This window comes from Microcaecilia unicolor, chromosome 2 (assembly GCF_901765095.1).
Source record: "Microcaecilia unicolor chromosome 2, aMicUni1.1, whole genome shotgun sequence".
In the NCBI taxonomy this organism is placed as follows: Eukaryota; Metazoa; Chordata; class Amphibia; order Gymnophiona; family Siphonopidae; genus Microcaecilia; species Microcaecilia unicolor.
Window position 1 is genome coordinate 327,970,766 of NC_044032.1, and position 27,292 is coordinate 327,998,057.

At 42.8% G+C, this 27,292-nt stretch overlaps 1 protein-coding gene across 1 annotated transcript in view; it reads right to left on the bottom strand.

Annotated features, from left to right (window-relative positions):
* The window catches only part of DNAH6 (dynein axonemal heavy chain 6), a 2,906,060-nt gene that overhangs the window by 2,843,655 nt on the left and 35,113 nt on the right, over positions 1-27,292 (bottom strand). Inside the window, exon 4 of the mRNA XM_030192089.1 lies at positions 457-724. Coding sequence (XP_030047949.1) covers positions 457-724 — 268 coding nt within the window. The remainder of the gene's footprint in view (positions 1-456; positions 725-27,292) is intronic.

Below are 27,292 nucleotides of genomic sequence, written 5' to 3' on the forward strand. Positions count from 1 at the left end.
GAAAAAGCCAAAATGTAGGGAAGGCTGCAAAAGGAAAATATAGCCGAACTAAGGATAGCACTGAAAACCGTCCTCTAAATTCCACAGAAAGAAGACAACTATGGGTCCTGCATGACCGAAGTAGGCGGGAAGGCAAACATGCACGCACATTTGGGGCTGTCAAAAGCTTCTAGAAGTTTTAGAATGCTGGGCAGCATCTTCACCAGGGCTCCTTTGGTGACATCAACTGATTGTGGTAAATGATGTCCTGCTTGTCCTTGAAGAATAATTTAATACAGTTTACTATGCTTTTATGGACATGGTCAGTCTGCTGTCCTTGTTGTGTTGTATTCTGGCTGTTCTTATTGCAACTAATAAACTGATGAATCTAAAAGCTGTTAATAAATGAATACATCTTACTAATTACCAACTAAATGTTAATTTCAAAAATATATTATTACAAATAAGTATATTTACCCTATTAACAATGAATAAGTTCTCCTGCAAAGCTTTTCGGCATTCACTGATTTTCTTGGCAAGTATATTCTTCCTCCATACAGTAAATGCCTTCCATTTCCGAAACAGCACAAATGTTGGTATCCGTGTAAGTGCTTTGTGGTATAGATATTCTTGTTCCCAGCAGTTAAGCTCCACAAATTCAACTTCTCTGTCACATGTGTGGATGACTCCTCGTTGGCTGATGGTGTAGTAATCATTTTTGTTGATTTTTTCATGATTTACAATTCTAAGGATACAATTATTGATATTGTTAGCTAACAAAGGTACAGAACTTAGGTTTTGAAGCCAATACCAAAATAGGAGATTGGAGTTTGGAGTTGTAAAACAGTAAGAAAAAAATGAATTAAGTTTGAATAAGGGCAGAAATGTAATATCAGGTGGCAACTTTGGAAGGAAGGCTATGAGGAAGTGTGATTTTGAGACACGTAAGTAATTAATAAGTGTTGAAAACAATCATTAAATCCATTGAAAACTTTGCATCAAAGCAGACAGAACTTGATCTCAGTTTATACTACAGAAAGCTACTGTCCACGCCCAGTATCTCCTGAATAAAAAATGTCTAAACAATAAGGCATTCAAGGGGAGTGGTTATAAAGGTGTAGTAAAAGTCCTTACAACATCTTAATTTACCACAGAAGTGACTCAGTAGCTCAGTACCACAGGACAGTCTCTCCCACAGTACAAGAATAACACTACTTGCAATCAACCTTGCAAGCAGCATTATTTTACAATCCCAGGGGCAGCAGGCCATAAAGCCGCAGTCCAATACACCCAGGCACTTCTTAAAGGAGTTGGTGCTCGCAATTAGAAGCTGCCCTGGAAGCCCCCCTGATGAATATCCCCTCTCCTAAAGACACTCCCCCCCCCCCAGATGACATCCCCTATTAGAAAGCCTCCCCCATTGTCTCCCCCTGAACCCCCCCCCCCCAATCCTCCTTCAGGGCCCCTGGGCCTATCTTTTTTAATCCCAGCTGTCTAGCGGGTTCAGGGCAGGAATGACCCCGTTCGCTCCTGCCACTTCCAGTTCCAGCTTCAAAATGGCACTGGTGACCCCCTAATAGTAGTTTTGCAGTACTACCACTAGGTGTCAAGCTGCCATATAATCTGCCCTTATATGGCCGCTTGACTCTCCTAGCAGTAGTACAATGAGACTATCACTAAGGTTCAATATGCAAGGGTAAAATGCACGTGGATCATCCTTGCCCCAAACTCACTACCTACTAGGGATTAAGAAAGTAGGTGCAGGGTGTCTAAGTTAAGGTGGAAGAGTTGCTTTGGGTGAACTTAGGGGAGTTGTCATTGGGGGTGCTTTTGAGTGGGGAATGTTGTTGCGGGTGTAAGGGGAGGAGGCATTTCCTGAATGCAGTTCTGGCCCCTTTATGAAGCACCACGGAGCATCAAGCCACAAAGCCGCCCGATGCTCCTGGGCTATTTTCTGGCAATATTTTTCCAAGAATAACACAGCTTGCTATGTTCAACACAAGCTGCGTAATTACAATTATATAGTAATGAGCTGTTTTGCATGCACTGGAATGCTTTCTCATTACTATGTCAGTCATGAATATCATTATGGTGCATAACGGTAATGCAATGCACATTAGTGTTTTAATGTGTGTTAAGGAGCAAATAAAGCGATTTAGGGCCATAACACACATTAGTAACTAACACCCTCATTAGCAAATTATATTTTCTGAAGTTATACAGAATGATATATACAAGAACATCTGACCAGCAAAAAAGTGAGTAGCTCAAAACAAACCAAAGTAGTCCAAATAAGAATTTATTAATTAAACAACACTGGAGAAGTAATAAACTATGCCCAACTCAGTCAAGTTTTGCCCTTCCCGGGCTGCCTCAGGAGTCACTGGTACTGTTAAAAATATATATATAAAATATGTAAAATATCACACAAACAACAATAAATCTCAAATTGATAGTTTATACAGTGAAACAATATTAATAGCTAATAGTTTAAAAGACTTGATATGCCACCCACATCATCTAAAATGCAACATATAAATAAATCATTAAGCGCATATGAAATCATATAAGATACAAATTAAAGGAAAAGTTCTTTAAAAAGCAGCATAAGCCATTGCTTGCCCCTGGATTGGTAGTGTGGCATGCTACAACTAATTGGGTTTCTGCCAGGTACAGGAGGCCTGGATTGGCCACTGTTGGAGGCAGGATACTAGGTTAGATGGGCCATTGGTCTGACCCAGTATGGCTAGTCTTATGTTCTTATAGCTTGACTAAAATATAACTCATAAAACTGATCATTTATAAACATTTAAAACAAGGGCACTATGGTTCATGGGAGCCAACTTTTCTAAATGATTGGGGGTTCTTAACTTTGCACAAATTACCAAGGCCATGTAATGGAAATTAAAGCATGGTGGGTTGGGAACACAACTGGTCAGGCTGTCTAAATTAAGAGTACAGCAGGTGGTGCACACACAAGGAGGACTTGTGGGTAAAAGAAATGCTAGGGGTAGCACTGCAAGACTCGACAGTTTCTTTTCCTCCCCAACCCCAGCTCATTGCCACAGTTTAGCATCTTACTCCCAAACCCATCTACACCACACTCATGCTATACCTTCCAGTCTACTCTGGTCCATATACAACCCATATTCTCCCCCTCCCAGCCAGTCCTCAATAGTCCCTATTCCCTACATAACCTGTGCACACCGTACACTCTTATCTCTCAGACCATCCCCACTTCTTTCTCAGCCCCTCCACACTTTAATGTCTACTTCTTCCTCCCATCTTCTTATTCTATTTTCCCTCATTTCTTTCTCCCAATGCAGTTTGACTTTTATTTTGGTATAGGATGCTTAATACCGCTCCTCCATGCCTACACCACTCCCCCATTCTATAATTATCTGTTCTCAACTTCTTCTGACCTGACCTGTCTTGTCACCTACTAATTCCTTCCTCCTCCCTCTCCATTAGGTTCCCTCTCACTCCGTCTTGGTCAGTGCCCCTCCCCTACAGGCTAGACTCACCATCCCTCATACTTCCTAAGCATATTCATCACACAAAATCATCTACGGCAATGCCCCGGGATACATGACAGACCTCATAGACCTACCAACCAGAAACACAACAAGATCAACACGAACTTACCTAGATCTCCACCACCCAAGCTGCAGAGGACTCAGATACAAATCAACCTATGCATCCAGCTTCTCCTATATAAGCACGCAACTATGGAATACGCTACCAATAGCCATGAAAACAACATATAACCATCTAAACTTCCAGAAACTTCTAAAGACTAGCCTGTTCGAAAAGGCATACCCTAACGATCCAACCTAAATGCCTTAACCCCGCAACACAACACTATAAAAGCTCGTACTGGACATAACCCAACTCTTCCTTCTTATGACCCCTAATGTGTCTATCACACTGTTCACTACTCAACCATAACTTGTTGTTGTTGTTGTTACATTTGTACCCCGCACTTTTCCCACTCATGGCAGGCTCTATGCGGCGGGCAATGGAGGGTTAAGTGACTTGCCCAGAGTCACAAGGAGCTGCCTGTGCTAGAAATCGAACTCAGTTCCCCAGGACCAAAGTCCACCACCCTAACCACTAGGCCACTCCTCCACTTTGTTTTGTCCCTACCAGTATTGGCGATCGCCTCTACTGCACTATGTAAGCCACATTGAGCCTGCAAATAGGTGGGAAAATGTGGGATACAAATGTGACAAATAAATAAATAAAAATAAATTTCAAATTTTTTATCCCCATCCTTCCAGACACCATTCATATCAAGCCTTGGGCCTATTGAAGCTAGATTATTCTAACCAGATTCTTTTAGGAAGTGCCAAGTATAAGTTAAAGAAGCTTATAGACATTACAGAATATAGCGGTGCGTCTAATTTTTTTCTTTTAAAAATCTGAAAGGATTTTGGAATATTTTGTTAAATTGCATTGGCTACCGATCGAAGCAAAGGTTTGGTTTAAGTTTGCTTGCTTTTTATTTATAATTTAGATGGTGCAGTTCCAAATTATATGGTGGATAATGTGCAGTTCTCATTTTTGTCTAGGTCTCCGCGAATTATCAATAACTCTGCTTTTAGTTTTCCTTCTGTTAAAGGATGCAAGAGGTTAAAAATTCATGAGTTATTGTTGGCATACCAGGCTCCTAAGCTCTGGCAAGAACTCTCTTCTTGTTTTTCTCGTTGATTCTTATGTGTCATTTAGGAGGAAACTTATGACATCTTTTTCAGAAGTTTGTTTTGTTTAAATAATTTTGGGTCTATGCGTATTATGTTTTATTGTAATTCCTGGGAAATTGTCCTGGCTTCTTAATTAAGTGTTGTGAACTGCTTAGAACCTTGTGGTTATAGAAGTGTACAAATATTACTGTTATGTTATGTTGTTATGTGCCTCAACTCTTCCCCTCTCTGACCATCATTTGATAACTTTCACAATTAAACACCCTCCTCCCCAGTCCCGTCCAATCTTAACCAATACATTTAGGAATCTTCAGGCTATTGACCCTTCTACTCTGTCCTCCAATGTTTCAAATGTCCTCTCTACCACTATGTTATCCAAGTCTGTCAATGAGGCTGTATCTTCCTATAATACTATTCTGTCCTCTGCTCTGGATACTCTCGCTCCTCCCATTCCCCGTTCTGTAAAACGTACCAAACCCCAGCCTTGGCTGACCTCTAGAATCCGCTACATATGTTCCTGTGCCTGCTCTGCAGAACGCCTTTGGCTGAAATCCCATGCCCATGCCTACTTCATACATTTCAAATTCCTGCTGACCTCCTTCCAGTCTGCTCTTTTACTTGCCATACAGGACTATTACATCCAGTTGACAAATTCTCTTGGCTCAAACCCTCGGCATCTCTTTGCCACAATGAACTCTCTCCTCAGTGCCTTCACCTCCAACTCCCCCTTCACTTTCTCCCCAGATTCTGGCTGAATTCTTTCATAATAAGGTTCACAAGATTAAACTTGAATTCTCAACCAGGTCACCTCCAACTCTCCTTCCCTTAGTCCATTCTCTCAACCCTCCAACCCCTGCCTCCTTTTCTTCCTTTTCTGAAATCACTGAAGAGGAAACTACACATCTTCTTTCCTCCTCAAAACTAACTACCTGTTCCTCTGATCCTATTCCCACCCATCTACTTAACACTATCTCTCCTACTGTCATCCCTTTTATCTGTCATACCCTCAATCTTTCACTGTCCACTGCAACTGTTCCTGATGCCTTCAAACATGCCGTAGTCAAATCACTCCTTAAAAAACCTTCATTGGACCCTACCTGTCCTTCCAACTATCGCCCCATCTCCCTCCTCCCTTTCCTATCCAAGATACTTGAGTGTTGTTCACCGCCGTTGCCTTGACTTTCTTTCATCTCAAGCTATTCTTGATCCACTTCAATCTGGCTTTCGCCTCCTTCATTCAACTGAAACAGCGCTTGCTAAAGTCTCCAATGATCTGTTCCTGACCAGATCCAAAGGTCTCTATTCTATCCTCATCCTTCTCGATCTAGCTGCTGCTTTTGACACTGTTGATCACAGCCTACTCCTTGATACGCTGTCCTCACTTGGATTTCAGGGCTCTGTTCTTTCCTGGTTTTCTTCTTATCTCTCCCTGCGTACCTTTAGTGTATACTCTAATGGATCCTCCTCTACTTCTATCCCACTGTCAGTTGGTGTACCTCAGGAATCCGTCCTGGGACCTCTTCTTTTCTCCATCTATACTTCTTCCCTTGGTACTCTGATCTCATCCCATGGTTTTCAATATCATCTTTACGCTGATGACTCCCAGATCTACCTCTCCACTCCAAAAATCTCAGCTGAAATCCAGGCTAAAGTATCAGCCTGCCTGTCTGACATTGCTGCCTAGATGTCTCAGCACCATCTGAAACTAAACATGACCAAGACTGAGCTTCTCATCTTTTCCCCTAAACCAACCTCTCTCCCCCCCCCCCCCCCCCCCCATTCTCTATTTCTGTGGATAACAATCTCATCCTTCCTGTCTCATCAGCTCGTAACCTTGGGGTCATCTTCGACTCCTCCCTCTCCTTCTCTGCACATATTCAACAGACTGCTAAAACCTGTTGCCCTTTTCCTTTCTCAGCACACTACCAGAAACCTCATCCACACTCTCATCACCTCTCGCTTAGACTACTGCAACTTGCTTCTCACAGGTCTTCCACTTAGCCATCTCTCTCCTCTTCAATCTGTTCAAAATTCTGCTGCACAACTAATATTCTGCCAGTGTCGTTATGCTCATATTAGCCCTCTCCTCAAGTCACTTCACTGGCTTCCTATCCGTTTCCGCATACATTTCAAACTCCTCTTATTGACCTATAAGTGCATTCACTCTGCAGCTCCTCAGTATCTCTCCACTCTCATCTCTCCCTACATTCCTCCCCGGGAACTCCGTTCACTGGGTAAATCTCTCTTTTCTGCACCCTTCTCCTCCACTGCTAACTCCAGACTCCGTTCCTTTTATCTTGCTGCACCATATGCCTGGAATAGACTCTCCATCTCTGGCAGTCTTCAAATCTAAGCTAAAAGCCCACCTTTTTGATGCTGCTTTTAACTCTTAACCCTTATTCACTTGTTCAGAACCCTTATTTTATCATCCTCACTTTAATATTACCTTATCTCTTGTTTGTCCTATTTGTCTGTCCTAATTAGATTGTAAGCTCTGTCAAGCAGGGACTGTCTCTTCATGTTCAAGTGTACAGCGCTGCGTATGTCTAGTAGCACTTTAGAAATGATAAATAGTAGTAGTAGTAGTAGTTATCTAGAACTGAGACGGAAATACGTGTAGGCTATTACTTTTGCTGAGTCCCATTTCTGGGCGGGGTCACATGACATGTAAGTCATCACTGGGTGACAAAGAGGGACATAATCGAACAGGGATGACCATCTCTAAGGGCGCCCATCTCTGAAGACGTCCCCGCAAATGGGCAGGGCATCCCGTATTATCGAAACAAGATGGGCGTCCATCTTTCATTTCGATAATACGGTCGGGGACACCCAAATCTCAACATTTAGGTCGAACTTAGAGATAGTCGACCTAAATGTTGAGATGGTCGACCTTAGAGATGGGCGGTTTTTGCCGATAATGGAAACCGAGGACGCCCATCTCAAAAATGACCAAATCCAAAGCATTGGTTCGTGGGAGGAGCCAGCATTCGTAGTGCACTGGTCCCCCTCACATGCCAGGACACCAACCAGGCACCCTAGGGGGCACTGCAGTGGACTTCACAAATTGCTCCCAGGTGCATAGCTCCCTTACCTTCGGTGCTGAGCCCCCCAAAACCCACTCCCCACAACTGTACACCACTACCATAGCCCTTAGGGATGAAGGGGGGCACCTACATGTGGGTACAGTGGGTTTTGGAGGGCTCACATTTACCACCACAAGTGTAACAGGTGGGGGGGGATGGGCCTGGGTCCGCCCGCCTGAAGTGCACTGCACCCACTAAAAACTGCTCCAGGGACCTGCATACTGCTGTGATGGAGCTGGATATGACATTTGAGGCTGGCATAGAGGCTGGAAAAAACTTTTTTAATTTTTTTTTGGGGGGGTGGGAGGGGGTTGGTGACCACTGGGGGAGTAAAGGGAGGTCATCCCTGATTACCTCTAGTGGTCATCTGGTCAGTTCGGGCACCTTTTCGAGGCTTGGTCATGAAAAAAAAGGGACCAAGTAAAGTCGGCCAAATGCTCGTCAGGGACACCCTTCTTTTTTCCATTATCAGCCGAGGACGCCCATCTCTTGACCACGCCCCCATCCCGCCTTCGCTACACTGCCAACACGACCACATGAACTTTTGTCATCCCCACGACAGAAAGCAGTTGAGGACGCCCAAAATCGGCTTTCGATTATGCTGATTTGGGCAACCCTGAGAGAAGGACCCTGGTTTATGGGCTTGTCCTTTAGGTTAGACGGTTTCCTAAAGGACAAGTCCATAAACCACTACTAAATGGACTTGGGAAAAATCCACAATTCCAGGAATAACATGTATAGAATGTTTGTACGTTTGGGAAGCTTGCCAGGTGCCCTTGGCCTGGATTGGCCGCTGTCGTGGACAGGATGCTGGGCTCGATGGACCCTTGGTCTTTTCCCAGTGTGGCATTACTTATGTACTTACGTACTTATCTCTCTATTTGTGTTGAAATATGGGCGCCCTTCTCTTTCGATTATGCCCCTGAAAGTCTCCTGTGTAAGCTATTACTTTTGCTGAGTCCTGTTTCTGGGCGGAGTCACGTGACACACATGTCATCACTGGGTGACCAGCCAGCTTATAATCGAACGAGAAAAACGCCCAAGTTCCGACCTAAATCAGGAGATGGACGTTTATCTCACAAAAACGAATAAAGCGGTATAATCGAAAGCCGATTTTTGGGCGTTTTCAACTGCACTCCGTCGCGGATGCGGACAAAGTTTATGGGGGCATGTCAGAGGTGTGGCGAAGGCGGAACTGGGGCGTGGTTATCTGCCGAACAAAGATGGGCGCATTTCAGCGATAATGGGAAGAAAGTATGCGTTTTTAGCTAGAATTTAGGACACTTTTCCTGGACCCTGTTTTTTCACGAATAAGGCCCCAAAAAGTGCCCTAAATGACCAGATGACCACTGGAGGGAATCGGGGATGACCTCCCCTGACTCCCCCAGTGGTACCTAACCCCCTCCCACCACAAAAAAATGATGTTTCACACATTTTTATTTTCACCCTCAAATGTCATACCCAGCTCCCTGGCAGCAGTATGCAGGTCACTGGAGGAGTTGTTAGGGGGTGCAGTGGACTTCAGGCAGGTGGACCCAGGCCCATCCCCCCCTACCTGTTACAATTGTGCTGCTTAATGCTTATTAGTCGTCCAACCCCCCCAAACCCACTGTACCCACATGTAGGTGCCCCCCTTCACCCCTTAGGGCTATAGTAATGGTGTAGACTTGTGGGCAGTGGGTTTTGAGGGGGATTTGGGGGGCTCAACACACAAGGGAAGGGTGCTATGCACCTGGGAGCTCTTTGACCTTTTGTTTTGTTTTTGTAAAAGTGCCCCCTAGGGTGCCCGGTTGATGTCCTGGCATGTGAGGGGGACCAGTGCAATACGAATCCTGGCCCCTCCCACGAATAAATGTCTTGGATTTATTCGTTTTTGAGCTGGGCGCTTTCATTTTCTATTATCGCTGAAAAACAAAAACGCCCAGCTCACACATTGTTGAATAAAACATGGGCGTCTATTTTTTTCGAACATACGGTTCGGTCCGCCCCTTCACTGACCCGTTCTCGGAGATAAACGCCCATGGAGATAGGCGTTTTCGTTCAATTATGCCCCTCCATGTCTTCTGTTTAGGCTATTACTTTTGACAAGGATGTTATTAAACCTCCTTGACTTTTGCCGAGTCCCATTTCTGGGCAACAAAGCAAGTTACTATTTAAAACTGCTCTCTCCAGCAGCGTTTGCACTGTTCTCATTGCTTGTGCTGAATTAGAGCCTAAATGTATGATTGTGCTGTGTTTTCTCCCACTGAAGGTCTTCTGTGTAGACTAGTATTCTTGCTGAGTCCCATTTCTGGGCAGAGTCACATGAAACGCAAGTCATCACTGGGGAACAAAGTCTTATATGTAGGCTATTAACTTTTGCTGAGTCCCGTTTCTGGGTGAGGTCACATAACACACGTCATCACTGAGTGAAAAAGTCTCCTGTTTAGGCTTTTACTTTTGCTGAGTCCTGTTTCTGGCGGGATCATGATCATGTGACATGCAAGCCATCACTGGGTGACAAACAGGCTCATTTTCAAAGCACTTAGCCTCCCAAAGTTCCATAGAAACCTATGGAACTTAGCCTCCCAAAGTGCTTTGAAAATATGCCTTAAAGTCTTCTGTGTAGGCTATTACTTTTGTTGAGTCCCGTTTCTGGGCAGGGGTATGTGACACGCAAGTCATCACTGGACAACAAAGTCTTCTGTGTAGGCTATTACTTTTGCTGAGTCGAGTTTCTGGGTGGGGTCACATGACACGAAGGTCATCACTAGGCAACAAAGTCTTCTGTGCAGGCTATTATTTTTGCTGAGTCCTCTGGGCGGGGTCATATGACTGGGCGACATTTTCATTGCTTGTGCTGAATTAGAGCCTACAGTAAATGTGTGATTGTGCTGTGTTATTTTCTCTCGTTGCAGGCCTTCTGTGTAGGTTATTACTTTTGCTGAATACTGTTTCTGGGTGGGGGTCACATGACACGCAAGTCATCTCTGAGCAGCAAAGCAAGTTACTATTTAAAACTGCTCTCCAGCGACGTTCATGCTGCCGCAACACGTGCATAAGGAGCAAGACATGCACTGTAATTTCCAACACCTTATCGGACTCGCCTAAATTCACAGTGTCTTTTTTCTCAATCTGTCTGGACTCCTATTTCATGGTTATTCATCACGTTTTTTTACTGTACTTCCCTTAATAACATTGTTTTATTCTCTGTCATTTTCCCTGGTTTCCAGTCCTGCTCTGATGGCGCCGGAAGTATCACAGATTCCGGTGAGATGGGGTTGGTGTCCTTTACCAAATGTTCCGAATTCCTATAGGCCTAAATATCTGGTCCCTTGTATAAGTTCTTCTCAGTGTCCGGAATTTAACTTAACTCTTTCTTTAGCTTTGCTAAATTGTAGGTCAGTAAAAAGGAAACATGCATTTATCCAGGATCTTTTGCAGTCTCATTACACAGCACAAAAAAAAAAAATTTTTTTTGTGTGCTACTGGGCAAAAACCATTTGTCCTATACTAAATTCAGTGTGCTTATTCCAAATCCAAAGTCAGAATTGTTGTAACACGTCAGGAAATTTTGTTATACATAAGTTTGCCCAAATGAATTAAGCACTTGGAAAGCATTGAATAATTTTTTACAGAACGAGTTTTACTCCAACAATTATCTGATCTACATCAAAGTTTTCATAGTAAACAGTATATGAAAATGTAATGGAATAACAAAATTTCAAACAAGTCTCGTATTCCAGTTTAAAAGTCTTACTTTAGTAAGGCCCAGTACTGTTAAAAGTGCTTCAGGCATCTACTTTTGCATTTGTGACTGGTCATATTTTCCCATTGCAAAAACCAGCAGTAGTCCCCCATCATGTTGGAATTCCAGCGGCCTTGATATCTGTTCTCCATTGTAGAAATGTCTTTATGGAACCTCTCTCCATGTTCGTCACTTACGTGTCCCAAATTGGGTGGGAAAAAGTCAAGATGGGAATGTAATAAATGCATTTTCAATGACATTCAGCAGCCAAGTTGTTCATATGTTTTAAGCATGTTGTCTACTAGTTCAGCATAGTTTTCAGCTTGTCTGTTCCCAAGGAAGTTCTGCACTACTAGCACAAATGCATCTCAAGCATTAATATTATAAGTGAATAGGCTTTGCATGTATAACTTAAAATCTAGACATGTCAGGTAATTTCGGAGTTCATATTTGGAATCGGCGGGTTCAATTTAGTATAAATCACATGTTTTTCTCTCAGTAGCAAAATCATTGTTGCTTTGTGTTATCATGACTTTTTTGCATTAAAGGAAACTTGTCTTCTGCCAAGCAAGGAGTTTTATCTGTTTCAAATGCTTGTATCCTGGGTATTCAAGCTGACAAGTAGGTAGACTCTTTTTTTCTCTTCCCTCTCTTCCACATTATTTCTCTGCTGAGTTCCCAGAGCCTGGTTCATCTCCCTGTAGTTCACAATCCAAGCTTAGGCTCGCTGCAACAAGGCCTCTCACCCCTCAGACCTCCTAAGGGTCCAGGTCTCCCTGACCCATTTCTTCCTCCCCATCCTGCTGAAGAAGAGGTATTTATCTCCTTATTTTCTTGTCCATCACTATCAAATTGGTGCCTGCTCAACATTTAAACAGTTTGCTGGCAATGATTTTGACAGTAATGGACAAGAGAGCAAGAGGTATTCTCCTCTCTGTGGAGGGAGTTGGGTGGATCAAGGAGAAATTAAGGGGAAGGGGGTTAGATAGATTTCAAGGGGCTATGGACAGCTGGATATCAATGATATGTTGGGGGTTTGTAAGGATATTTTGTTGTATCATTATGACTACTACTACTTATCATTTCTATAGCGCTACTAGATGTATGCAGCGCTGTACACTTGAACATGAAGAGACAGTCCCTGCTCGACAGAGCTTACAATCTAATTAGGACAGACAAACAGGACAAATAAGAGATAAGGGAATATTAAAGTGAGGATGATAAAATAAGGGTTCTGAACAAGTGAACAAGAGTAGTTAAAAGCAACATCAAAAAGGTGGGCTTTTAGCTTAGATTTGAAGACGGCCAGAGATGGAGCTTGACGTACTGGTTCAGGAAGTCTATTCCAGGCATATGGTGCAGCAAGATAAAAGGAACGGAGTCTGGAGTTAGCAGTGGAGGAGAAGAGTGCAGATAAGAGAGATCTACCCAGTGAATGGAGTTCCAGGGGAGGAATGTAGGGAGAGATGAGAGTGGAGAGGTACTGAGGAGCTGCAGAGTGAATGCACTTATAGGTCAATAAGAGGAGTTTGAACTGTATGCAGAAACGGATAGGAAGCCAGTGAAGTGACTTGAGGAGAGGGCTAATATGAGCATAACAACACTGGCAGAACATTAAGTAGCAGGGGTGGAGGAGTGGCCTAGTGGTTAGGGTGGTGGACTTTGGTCCTGAGGAACTGAGTTCAATTCCCAGCACAGGCAGCTCCTTGTGACTCTGGGCAAGACACTTAACTCTCCATTGCCTGCCACATTGAGCCTGCCATGAGTGGGAAATTGTAGGGTAGAAATTTAACAAAAATAAATAAATGGACAAAAAATGTTGGTTCCTCTTGCTTTAAAATGACGTTTTTAGGCATTGTTTGTTTCACCTATTCACTTTCTTTTTTTTAGATGTGCACTGTTTGCAAGACATATGCACATACAAATGATATGTGTGCACTTAAATCTGTAGGCACTAAAACAAATCAAACGTATTGCTCATGAATGCACAGCCTTATTAAGCAATCAGCATCTAGATGGCCTCTTTTTGTTGGAATAGTTACCAAAGAGGTTAATACAGTGACTGCATGATGCAGGGTTGGCATGCAAGCCTTTTCTCTACCAATATCCTGCCCCAGTAACATTAATTTCCTTACAACTGCATGCCTATGAAAAAGCTAGTGCATTTTAATCAGTAGGAGGGAGTGAATTTAGAAGCTCAATATCCTCTTATTTTAATCATTATCATGTGCTTAATTTGTTCCTGAATCCCATAGCAGCAGCAAATGTTCTGGTGCACCACAATCAGTCTACACCCTTGGGTACAGAAAAAAAAAATCAGGAGTTTGTGTGAGTCTGAGAGTCCTGAGGGGCTAGAGGATGGAGCGGGGAATTCTGTGCAACCTGGCACTCCCTGCCCCCTTGCTTCCACCAGTCATTTGCTTCAACCTCCTCAAATAGTTGAGTCACCAGCCACCTATGTGGCACTCTCAGTTCTCTTGAAAAGTTTAATCTTAAGGACTTTTGCACATAAAAAAGGCCACACATGTACATAACTGAGCTTTATGAGAGCTGTTCTGTCCTGCTGCTGTCGAGTGACATCACTCATCTGTGTGGCTAATTACATTCTTGTTGTCAACAGAGACATAATCAGGCCAATATTCATCTGGCTGAGTCACCATGCAAAGTGAAGTGCCAGGCCAGTACTTATTATATTTTATCAGTGCTGCTATCTATATAGATACCAGCATTGAATATACATTTAATGCAGCGACTACACCGACACGTATCTGTTTAATGGCTAAATATCAGTGCCAAGAGGATAATTTTTAGGGCTGACAAGTAGGTAGACTCTTTTTTTCTCTTCCCTCTCTTCCACATTATTTCTCTGCTGAGTTCCCAGAGCAACCATTAAAAAAAAAAGGTTTTTGTTTGGAATCACTCTTTATGAAGGGCCTTAGATAATATTGCTCCTTTAAGTTCTATTTCTGTGCAACTAACAAAAAACAAGAACTGAGGAATCGTTGCGGAAATGTAGACAAAGCCAACATTATCTGACACAATTCAGATTAGCAAAGAAGTACTATTTTTCAACTCAAATTCGACAGGCCTCTCATTCTTCAAAACAACTCGATTCTATCCTCAAAACATTAAGAAGTAAACCAGGTGTAAACTCACCTTCAGAATACTTAACTTCTGATGTCTTAGCTAGTTTGTTTGTTTCTAAAATTGAGAAACTTCAGGCGTATTTTCCCCTTTATCTGGTACATTCCCTGTCATTTCTCCTTCTGATTCTTTGAATTTGTCAGCTACCTGGGACTCCTTTAATCTTCCATCCTTTGCATCCTTCCAGGAAATATTTGCATGTAACCTATCGTCCCCTGGATCCTTTTCCTTCAAGTTGATTGAAGGTACCTTCGGTGGGAATATTACCTCTCCTTTTTTCTATGGTAACAAATAGTCTGAAGGAGAGTGTTATTCTTGCAGCTTTGAAGGAAGCTTTAGTTAAGCCTATCCTAAGGAAATCTACACTGGATCCCCATTTACCTAATAACTGTTGTCCAGTTTCCAACCTCCTGTTTCTGGCAAAAGTATTGGAAACAGTTATATCTTTCAACTCCGAGTTTATTTAGAATCTATTAATACTCTTCATCCGTGCCAGCCTGGCTTTAGGTCAGGTTATAGTATGGAAATGATAATCACAGCTCTTATGAGTGAACTTCATTCTCATTTGGAACAGGGTCAGATTGCATTAATTGTATCTTTAGATCTATCTGCAGCATTCAACTTGATTGATCACAGTCTTTTACTTCAGTGGTTACAGTCTCTTCGTATAACTGGTATGGTTTATAAGTGGTTCTCTTCTTTCTTAAAAGAACATTCAATTAGGGTCTCTCAATCTCTTACCACTTCCTCTTTTCATTCTCTTACATGTGGTGTTCCACAGGGTTCTATTATTTAATCTGTAGGTTAGTACTTTAACACTCTCATTCAATCTTTTGGAATCCACCCCTATTCGTATGCAGATGATTTTTTTACTCATATACAGTGCATTTTTTCTAGCAAAAAATGTGCCGGTACTCAAATGCTAGACCACCCTTCAGGGGTAGGGTGATCGGTGAGGAACCCACCCCATAATTGCCAGGTCCCCTGCAACCAGTCACAGAATTTATGACAAGGCAGAATTGGTGTGTAGAGCCTGAGCTCTTTCATTAAAACTTGGGGTCCATGGGTCAATTTTGCTAAAATATTAGCAGACAGTGGAAAAGATGCCGATATTCAGTACCCCCAAGTACACCCTCAAAAAAAGCCCTGCTCATACATTACACAGATCTGTATTTAATTGATATAACACCAATTCAAGAGTGTCTCCATGAGGTTGCTAGATGGCTTAATGAGCATCATCTTGATTTTAATCTAGACAAGACAAACAGTTATTTGGATCACATGTTTTTTGCCAACATCTTTCTTAAATCCAATCTTATTTTAAAGGCAGATTATTCCAGTAGCCTCTTTTAAATATCTGGGGATTATAATTGACTCTGCTCTTTCTTTTGGCCCTCAGGTTTCCTCTGTCCTGAAGACGTGTTTTTCTTTCTTCGTCAGCTCCAATCTATCAGGAATTTGGTTGATTTAGAATCTTTGTGCTCCTTAACATAGTCTTATATCAGTACTCGATACGATTACTTTAACATTGTTTATGCAGGTATTACTAAGGCAAACATAAAGCTATTACAAACACTTCAGAATGCCGCAGCTCGCATCATTTCTTGAGCTTCAAAGTATGATAGGGCCACTCCCCTTCTTCATCATTTACGCTGGCTTTCCATAGAATATAGAATTAAATTTAAGATTCTTATTCTGACACACAACATTCTCTACACTGCTCCACCTTCTTATATGGTAGCTTTGACTATTCCTTATACACCAGTCGCACTCTACAATCCCATACTGATAATAGATTGGTTCTTCCACCTCCTTCTAGGGCTAGAGAATCAACATGTGCTTTCTTCTTTCTTTCTCCAGCACTGTGGTATTCATTACCCCAATCTATTAGCTTAGAAAGATCTGTAGGGGTATTTCCCTGTGATCTTACCTGAGCTGGTCTTGTTCATACAAGCCATGCACAAACAAGATGGATGCTACAACCTCTGACCTGAACCTTACTGTGTCAGCAAGATCCAGCTTCAGCTTGTGGAAAATCACTGACAGGCTTGCTGAAGCCAAGGACATTCTGTGTTCCAACCACCCCCTTCTATCACCCTGAGAAGTTGAGAAGGGAGTCAGGCCCATGGTACCGGAAGTTACCATTTCCAAGGTCACAAAACAAAGAACTCTTCTTGCCCATGTACTGAACTGGACGAGACCATGATTGGTTCCTGCAGTCACCTGACCGAGAGGTACGGAGAAAGCGGGAACTGAAGAAAGTTAGTAAGTCGGGGACCCTCGGAAAGAGGGGTAACTGGTAAGAGGACCTGAGAAATCCAGACAGGCTCGGGGTGAGCCAGAGACTGGTTTTTGATACCAACCTTGTGACCTGCATAACTGGTGGAAATACGTGGGGCAGGGATATTGGCTCTGATATCCAACGGAGGGACGGAAACCTGCTTCCTGCTGAGAGAGACCTGCACTACATCTAAGACACAGACAGCTGAGACAGTGTCTGGGGAGATTCTGCTCCGTTCTCATCTGAAGCCGTCATAAGGACAGTGGTAAGATCACGGTGATTTACTTCCTAGTCTGGGATTAGTTAGTGGTGTTATCTAAGCAAGAAGATTGGTTTATGTCATCTCGTGGTCAGAGAATACGCTGCTAATTTGTATTTTGCATAAGATGTGATAAGTTTTCATAAGGATTATTAGGATATCATTTGTACTGTTCTAATCATTGCTGTACTTAGTCTCAGGATAATCAGAGTATAGTTAGACAATATATTTTGGTAGTGCTTTTATCAGTAAGAGATATTTCCATTGCACATAAGCTAATGCAGAGTGTTTCTATATTTTTCTATCTATAATATATATATATAATTTGTGGCTTGGTTTCACTGTTCTCCGAAACATTTGGCAAGGTGCCAGAACCAAGGTTCTATATAATATCCCCTAGGCTGAGCCAGGAACCTTGGAATAAATGACCTGTGGGGCATTGTTCTCCGATAAGAGTTGTTTATTTACACCTTCAGATCCTACCCGCTTTTTCGCAATGCTTTAAAAACACATTATTTTTTCAATTAGCTTTTGGCTCCTATTGTTATTTTTTTTCTTCTATCTATTTGTCTGGCAGTATTCCTGCAATGGGGAAATATCAGGGACATTTTGTGACACATTCTGGGTTATATTGTTTGATTTTATTTTGAATGAATGAATTCATTTTGTTTCTAGTTTGAATGGATTATTTGTCTACTTTCCTATAATTTTATGGACTTCTTTTAGATAGTTTTATTTTATATTGGATATTGTAAACTGTTCTCACTTGCTTTGCAAATAGTAATGGTATAGCAACAACAAAAAAAGATAAACAATAATAGCAGTTCTACATCCCAAAAGGCTCTATGAGTTGCTCCACCACTTGCATGCATAAACCTTGGAAACTTAGCAATCAGTTCCACTGCCACTAGAGCCACATTTACGGTGCTTCCTGCCCTCAAACTGAAAATCTCAAAGATCACATGCTGAGCAGAAAATCAGTGAAACCAAAGACATGCTTTCATGTCAACCCCACTGTGTAAACACCCACAGAAGGTGATCTCTCTACAGGAGAACCAAAGACAAAGGAACAAACAGTGGATCCAATAAAAGTCCTCTCACTGTTGGTGTCTTCCTAAACAAGGTCTTTATTCAAATCAATAAAAACAGCCCAATAGAAAAAAGAAAAAGAAAAAATAATTTTTTATGAATAATATATATAAATATACAAAACTGTGCACCACTATACTTGAAACCATAAAAAGAAGGAAAAAACTGACTAAAATCAAAACCAGAAAAAATTGGAAAAATAATAAGAGTAATAGTAAAAATAAAAATGAAAATACAAAAAAAAGAACGCACAAAATAGCTATAGCAAACCAAATATAACATCCAAGCATTTATGTATAACACACAACATTGGCCATGGAGTGTTTAATATATTGGTTAAACACCAAAGATGCATTGTTTAAAAAAAGGTATACGGAAAAAATGCTTGAAAACATATATTATTAAAAAAGATAAAAAGGCACTTACTGATGTGGTCATTACGCACCATGTAATCTCATTGGTCAATCGCGTGGAGGTTGAAAAAAGTATGTATATAAAGACAAAAGGTTTATGAAGAGAAAAAAAAATATATATATATAGTAAAACATATCTTTAAACAGCGGGCCAAAAATAATTAAATGATACTCTTATATAACATAACGATATGTGTGAAAAGAGCATAGTACCCTAAATGAAAAAATTGAAAACAAAAACCTAAAGCAACAACGATGAAACGAGATGTATCAAATAGTGACGTCACATATTTGGCGCCAAACAAAAAAAAACAAACTTAATAAAATTGAAACTATGCAGATAAAGCTATGTCACATTAGTCACGCTAAAAGATTATACTCTTAAAAGTCTAATTATTATTACTATTATTACATTTGTATCCCACATTATCCCACCTTTTTGCAGGCTCATGCACACTGATGTGCTTAAAAACATCTAGAACTTATGAAATTTCATGTCTGTACTAGCCAGGTCTTAGACGTGGTACAACCAAATGTGTGGTGACACAGAAGATTCAGATGAAAGTAAAGAATGTCCTGACATTAAAACAGCTAGGGAAATAAGAGAAAGAAGCAAACTAACAACATATCATATGCAATACGCCGCTGCACCTATCTCTGTCACACGCTGTATATCGGTTGTGAATGAACCGAAAGAAAAAAAGCACAAACGCTCTGAGAAGATATATCGGAACTGGAAATGATGTCACTAAATAGGTGTAAAAAGCTAAAAACAAAAAAAATCTGTAAAAACACATTGCGATGTTGTAAAATGACATTGCAATGATATGAAAATATTAAAAACTATGAAAACAAACAAAGATAGTACTCGAGTGCACATGTTAGTGCTTGTTAATGTTGAACAATGGTGTACAATATAAAATATTAGAAAAAATGCATTAGAGCAATGTTGCAAGCCCATGACAGCAAAAAATATGATAATCTAGTGCCTAATGTAAAATGGATATATGTTTCCCAAAAAAATGAATAAAACGACATATGTGAGGGACAAATATTGCATATAGATGCTTGTATACATTGAACACTGTGTGCCAGCCCACCTGCTACAGTGGTCACAGAGTAAGTGGTTGTCTTGGGGAGCTGAGTTAGCACTGACTCTAGTACCTTCTTCAAAAATGGAAATTGGCACCTCATTTGGTGGCAACAGCTTTGGTACAATGCCCCCTCCTTAATTAGTAGTGACTCCAACACAACTCCTCTTACTCTCTCATAAGTACATAAGTAATACCACACTGGGAAAAGACCAAGGGTCCATCGAGCCCAGCATCCTGTCCACGACAGCGGCCAATCCAGGCCAAGGGCACCTGGCGAGCTTCCCAAACGTGCAAACATTTTATACATGTTATTCCTGGAATTGTGGATTTTTCCCAAGTCCATTTAGTAATGGTTTATGGACTTGTCCTTTAGGAAACCGTCTAACCCCTTTTAAAACTCTACCAAGCTAACCATCTTCATCACGTTCTCAAGCAATGAATTCCAGAGTTTAATTATGCATTGGGTGAAGAAACATTTTCTCCGATTTGTTTTAAATTTACTACACTATAGTTTCATCGCATGCCCCCTAGTCCTAGTATTTTTGGAAAGCGTGAACAGACGCTTCACATCCACCTGTTCCACTCCACTCATTATTTTATATACCTCTATCATGTCTCCCCTCAGCCATCTCTTCTCCAAGCTGAAAAGCCCTAGCCTTCTTAGTCTTTCTTCATAGGGAAGTCATCCCATGCCTGCTATCATTTTAGTCGCCCTTCGCTGCACCTTTTCCAATTCTACTATATCTTTCTTGAGATGCGGCGACCAGAATTGAACACAATACTCAAGGTGCGGACGCACCATGGAGCGACACAATGGCATTATTATATCCTCACACCTGTTTTCCATACCTTTCCTAATAATACCCAACATTCTATTCGCTTTCCTAGCCGCAGCAGCACACTGAGCAGAAGGTTTCAGTGTATTATCGACGACGATACCCAAATCCCTTTCTCGGTCTGTAACTCCTAACGTGGAACCTTGCATGACGTAGCTATAATTTGGGTTCTTTTTTTCCCACATGCATCACCTTGCATTTGCTCACATTAAACGTCATCTGCCATTTAGCCGCCCAGTCTCCCAGTCTCGTAAGGTCCTTCTGTAATTTTTCACAATCCTGTCGCGAGTTAACGACTTTGAATAACTTTGTGTCATCAGCAAATTTAATTACCTCGCTAGTTACTCCCATCTCTAAATTATTTATAAATATATTAAAAAGCAGCGGTCCTAGCACAGACCCCTGAGGAACCCCACTAACTACCCTTCTCCATTGTGAATATTGCCCATTTAACCCCACTCTCTGTTTCCTATCCTTCAACCAGTTTTTAATCCACAATAGCACATTTCCTCCTATCCATGACCCTCCAATTTCCTCTGTAGCCTTTCATGAGGTACCTTGTCAACCGCCTTTGAAAATCCAGATACACAATATCAACCGGCTCCCCTTTGTCCACATGTTTGTTTACTCCTTCAAAGAATTGAAGTAAATTGGTCAGGCAAGATTTCCCCACACAAAAGCCGTGCTGACTTGGTCTCAGTAATCCATGTCCTTAGATGTGCTCTGTAATTTTGTTTTTGATAATAGCCTCTACCATTTTCCCCGGCACCGACATCAGACTCACAGGTCTATAATTTCCTGGATCTCCCTGGAACCTTTTTCAAAAATCGGCGTTACATTGGCTGCCCTCCAATCTTCCAGTACCACGCTCAATTTTAAGGATAAATTGCATATCACTAGCAGTAGCTCCGCAAGCTCATTTTTCAGTTCTATCAGTACTCTAGGATGAATACCATCCAGTCCAGGAGATTTGCTACTCTTCCACATAGGTCACAAAAGCTAGCCTGTAGAAGAGCTGTGCTGGGAGTAAAAATGGAAAGCCAGGCTTAGTTGCTGCTGCCATACTATTTGTTTCATCCATTTTGATACAGAAAGTGAAAGTGCCTTGGTGCTTTGTAGCTTTTACTACATGAGACGTGGGGTAAGGAATAATATATTGTAGAGGAATATATTCGAGTTATTCCCCAAGTTTTCCACGTCATCACTGTGACCCCTGACGCAGGTGCTAGTCACCGAAACACGGCCCGTGTCGGGTCTTTTTGTCAAGGCTCATTCATTAAAGAACTGTGTTCCATTTTTAAAGGCCCATGGTGCTGTTTTTTTTGTTTGGTTTTTACCCTTATCAGAACTGACATTGCTGACACCTCTAATGAGGGACTAACAAGGATTCACTCATTCTTTTGCCAGTATAAATCTCTTTTCTGTTGACTTAGGCCCAGATGCATCAACCAAACGTAAAAAAAGCAAAATCGTAAAAGCCATTACCAAATTTTAAAAAAACGAACAATGCTCCAAAAAAACAAGTCGCACAAGTTCGGTGTGGTATTGTAAAGAACCATGCATCAATCCCGTCAGTAATCAGCTCCTAAAGCATGTGCAGAGCAGCCAAGCATTATGCTGGCTGCTCTGCGCATGCCAGAAACGTCAAAAAAAACAAACAAACCACAGACACGTGGCTCCCCACTTTCCTCTGCATGTCTCCACAAATATTAAAAAAGGATCGGGAGGGGGCAAAGGCGCTCATCAGGAGCATCCTGTGTGGACGGCCTTGCCTTGCCCCCCCCCCCCCCCGAGGTCCTCACTGCTCCGTTTGTGAAATAAAAGCTGTTAAAAATCAAACTTTTGCAGTTGCTGGGCCCCCCCCCTCCCTTCCTGTCTCTCTCTTCTTCTGTCAGCAATGATCCGCCTCCCACCATCCTCCACCTCCGTGCCCCACCCCCCCCCGAGTTCATCGCCGCCGCTCCCCCCCCTCCGCCATAATGGCCGGTGCAGCGCCTCTCACCTGTGTGTGAAGGCGCTGCACGGGATGGATCAGCTGTTCCTCGATCGTTTCTGTCTCCTCCGACATCTCTCTCCTTCTTCCTGTGCCCGCCCTCCTCTGACGTCTAGATAACTGACGTTTTGGTCTAGACCTGTTTTATTAATTAATAAGTCACAAAAGTGCCCTAAATGACCAGATGACCACTGGAAGGAATCAGGGATGACCTCCCCTTACTACCCCAGTATTCACTAACTCTCTCCCCCCCCCCAAAAAAAAATGTGATTAAAAACAATACTTACCAGCCTTAGATGTTATACTTGGGTCCATTAGAGAAGCGTGCAGATCCTTAGTGGTGGTTGCAGGGCACTGCAGACAGGGGGACCCAGACCCATACCTCCCTCTACCTTTACAATTGTGATGGAACTGTGAGTTCTCCAAAACTCACCAGAACCCACTGTACCCACATATAGGTGCCCCCTTCACCCATAAGGGCTACTGTAGTGGTGTACAGTTAGGGTTAGTGGAGTTTTTTTTTTTTTTTGGGGGGGGGGCCTCAGTAGACAAGATAAGGGACAAATGGTGAGATTGTACCTGGGAGCATTTATTTGAAGTCCACTCCAGTGCCTCCTAGGGTGCCCATTGCTCTCTGAGATGTCTATGTGGCCGATCTTCTAAGAAAGCTAGTTCTTCTTACACCCCAATGGCTTGATTTTGTGTGTTTTTCATTTGGATGTTTTATTTTCGAAAATGGACCAAAAAGATAAATGGATAGAGCACAAAAATATCTAGAAAATAGCCATTTAAAAAAAGAGATGTTTTTCTGTTTTAAAATGGCTCTATTCCCCACTTGAATTTTGGATGGTTTTAGCAAAACGTTCAAAGTTGGACCTAGACGCCATATCAAAAAATGCCCCTCAATGTCTCCCAAAAATTTTATTTTGCTCAACTCCCTAATTGACTGATCCTGGACAACCAACTTTAGAAAATCTGGCATTTACATGTGTAGGTTGTAAAATCAGCACATCCACTTGCAAGTACTGCCACTTAAGAGCATAAGAGTTGCCATATTGAGTCAGACAAAGAGTCCATCAAGCCCTGGTTTTCAAAAGTGGCCAGCCCAGGTTACAATTATCTAGCAGAGTCCTAAAAAGTAGCAGGATTCCATGCTACTTAACCTCAGGGACAAGCAGTAGCTTTCTCCAGGAAATGGTTTATGGGGTTTTCCTCTAGGAATTTGTCCAAATATTTTATAAACCTAGCTACATTAACAGCTTTCACCACTTCCTCTGGCAATGAGTTCCAGAACTGAATTATACACAGAGTGAAAAAATATTTTCTCCTATTTCTTTGAAATGTACTATTATGTAATTTCATGGAGTGTCTCCTAGTCTTTATGTTTTTGATAGAGTAAACAATCGATTTGCATTTCTCCATTCCACGCCATTCATCATTTTATAGACCTCTATCATATCTCCCCTCAACCATCTCCTCTCCAAGCTGAAGAACATAAGGTCCATCAAGCCCAGTATCCTGTTTCCAACAGTAGCCGAGATTGGATAACAGAGCCGGTAGTGGGAGGCGGGGATAGTGCTGGGCAGACTTGTACGGTCTGTGCCCTGAAAAAGACAAGTACAAATCAAGGTAAGGTATACACAAAAAAGTGGCAGTTGCCCCCCCCCCCCCCCCATGCTGTGCCATGCTGCTGAAGAAATTTGGACACTCATCAGCCCCAGACGCTGGGTTCAGCGTCTGGGGCTGATCCATATTTCTCCAGCAGCATGGGACAGCACTGGGGGGGGGGGGGGGGGGGAGGAGGGCAGAAGCTAAGTTAAAAACAAACAGCACGGGAGGAGGAAGTGACGTCACCAGTAGAGATGGCAGCCTAGCTTGGAAGCTCCGTCTCCTCACACTAGATATCAGCCTTAAACAGCAATAAAAAACGGCAGCAAGCGGGAGAAAATAGCGATCACAACTTGTTAAAACCCCCCTTTAACAGAATTGGCAATGAGCAAAACCCCCGCCACACGCAAGAAAGAGAACGAGCGGTCCGAGAAAATCATGGCGGGAAAAAGTGCTAAATGCCATGAGTCACCAGAGCGAACTTCGCATTCTGACTCCGACTCGGCCCAGTCTCAGGCTGAACAGCGACACCCGCCCTCCAAAAATAGTATCCCGACTGAGCTGCGGAGGTTCCTAGCGAATATCCAGGCGGAGATAAAGCAGTCGAAAGATGAAATCCTGGAACGCATGGACTCCTTGAGCACGGATCTCCGTGAGTTGGGGGGGCGGGTAGAAGATGCGGAACTTAAACTAGAAGAGCAGGCAGAGACATTGCTTAAACATAACGAAAAAGCTGCTTGAACTGGACAAACACCGATTGGACTTAGAGTACAAGCTAGATGACTTAGAAAATCGAGGGAGGCGAAACAACCTTAGGTTTCGTGGCGTGCCAGAAGGGGGAGAAACAGAGAACGTTATACAGATTGTGCAGACGCTATGTGCCTCCTTACTTGGCCCAGAAGCTGGAGAGAATACCGTGGAACTGGACAGAGCGCATAGAGCGCTTGGAGCTCGCAAAGAACAGCAACAGCGAGATATTATTTGTCCGCTTCCACAAATACGAAACCAAGGATTTGATCATGACAAAGGCGCGGAAGGCGCAGAATCTCGAGTTTGGAGGCGCAAAGATTTTGGTGTATCGAGATTTATCACAATATACCCTACAGCAACGACGACAAATGAAACCAGCTCTAGATATTTTAACAAAAAATCAAGTGCAATACAGATGGGGCTTCCCGTTTTCTTTTAACTTTACCCTGAAGGGTAGCAATATCGTGTGCGATCTTTACAAGAAGCCTGGGAAGCCCTGCACGCGGCAGAGCTGGTGAATTCAGCCATCCCACCAGGTGAACTGGCGTCATCTACCATGGCTAAGCTTCAGGGCTGGCAACGAGCACCGGGACCAGTGCGACGTGGCAAAACCAAGAGATGATTGGACAGACCAAAGCTCAGAAAAAGACATTGGGACTGAGTAAATGGACATAGATATATATCTTTTTGCTTAGCTCTCGTTGGTCTGACAGGAACTGCTCAAACAGGCGAACAAGTCTGGGGGACGGCCAGCTGAATATTGCTGTGAGGTGAGGGATGTGGGGTTACAAGTTTGATTGGACAGCACGAATGACATGATGTGGATGGCTGAGGATGGATGTGTATAGACACAGTTTATAGGAACTATCACTATGTTGAAGGGGGACAGGTGGGGCTGTATACAATGATTGTTGAATGCTGAAATACAACTGGGCGGGGGAGGGGATGCCTGGCTGGGGTGCGGGAGTGTTGTGACCCACTTTCTCGAAACCCATCTAGGGGTTGTATACTCCTGGTTGGTGCAACAGTGGGGGGATGTTGGGGAGGGACTGGGGGAACAAGATGAGGGAGGGTTATGGGGAGAGGGAGGACATGGGTAACAACTTTGGCTACACAGAACTGTGCTGCTCACAAGGGGGATGTGCACTATTCTCATCCTATGCAGACTTTAGCTTTTTTCTCCACACTAAGACATGTGCCCTGAGCTGAAGATAGTCTCCTATAATGTCAAGGGACTTAACATGCCTCAAAAAAGACAGAAGCTCTATGGGGAACTCCACCGGTTAAAACCACATATAGTTCTTTTGCAAGAAACGCACCTGCGTCGTAAACACGAGAAATTTCTCTCCTGCCCTGGCTATTCAGGGGTCTACTGCGCATCCAGGGCGGACTCAAGGAGGGGAGGAGTGGCGATATTGCTGCACTCTTCACTTGGGGCCCAGGTGATGCAGATTAAAAGAGACCCTGGGGGGGGGGGCACTATTTATTTCTACAACTTACGCTAGATCAAGTAGCCCTCACGATAGCATCAATATATGGTCAAGGGGACTTTTTTACCAAGATTCAAAACTTATTGGGGACCTTCACTATAGGAGCACTCATACTAGGGGGCGATTTCAACGCAGTTATGAATCCAGGACACGACCGCTCAGGGGCAGCTAGGAAGGAGGGACACAAAGAAGCGCAATCATTGGCCTCGTTGGCTTATTCCCTGGGACTTTTAGACTTCTGAGATTAACACACCATACAGAACGGGATTACTCCTACTATTCTCCGGTACACGAAACATACTCCCGTATTGATTATATCTTCCTAGACACAACATTAGTGGAACTGGGTCCGGACGCTGGAATTGGTAGTATGACAATATCCGACCACGCCCCAATATGGGTCACTCTCCCAAATATTCAGACTGAAGTCAAAGACAGACGCTGGTCACTGAACACGAGCCTGTTGCAGGGAGAGCAGGTGGTGGAGGGCCATAGACAGGTGCTTAAAGAATACCTGGAGCACAACTTAGCTTCCGGTCCAGCACTGCATGTTGTGTGGGACGCTTTAAAGGCGGTATCCAGAGGGCAATTTTTAGCAGTTGGCTAGTGCTCGTGCTAAGGCCCGTAGAACTCGCTTAACTGCATGCACAGGGCGTATACAGGCATTGGAGCAACAGCACAAGGCCGGTCCCTCGCCACAAATTTGGGATGCCCTGTGCAGGGAGAGAATGGCATTGGACTCGATGTATTTGGAACAACTTGATTTAATCAGGGCAAGACAGGGTGTGCAATCGTATGAACTAACTAATAAAGCTGGGCGACTCCTGGCAATGAGGTTGCGAA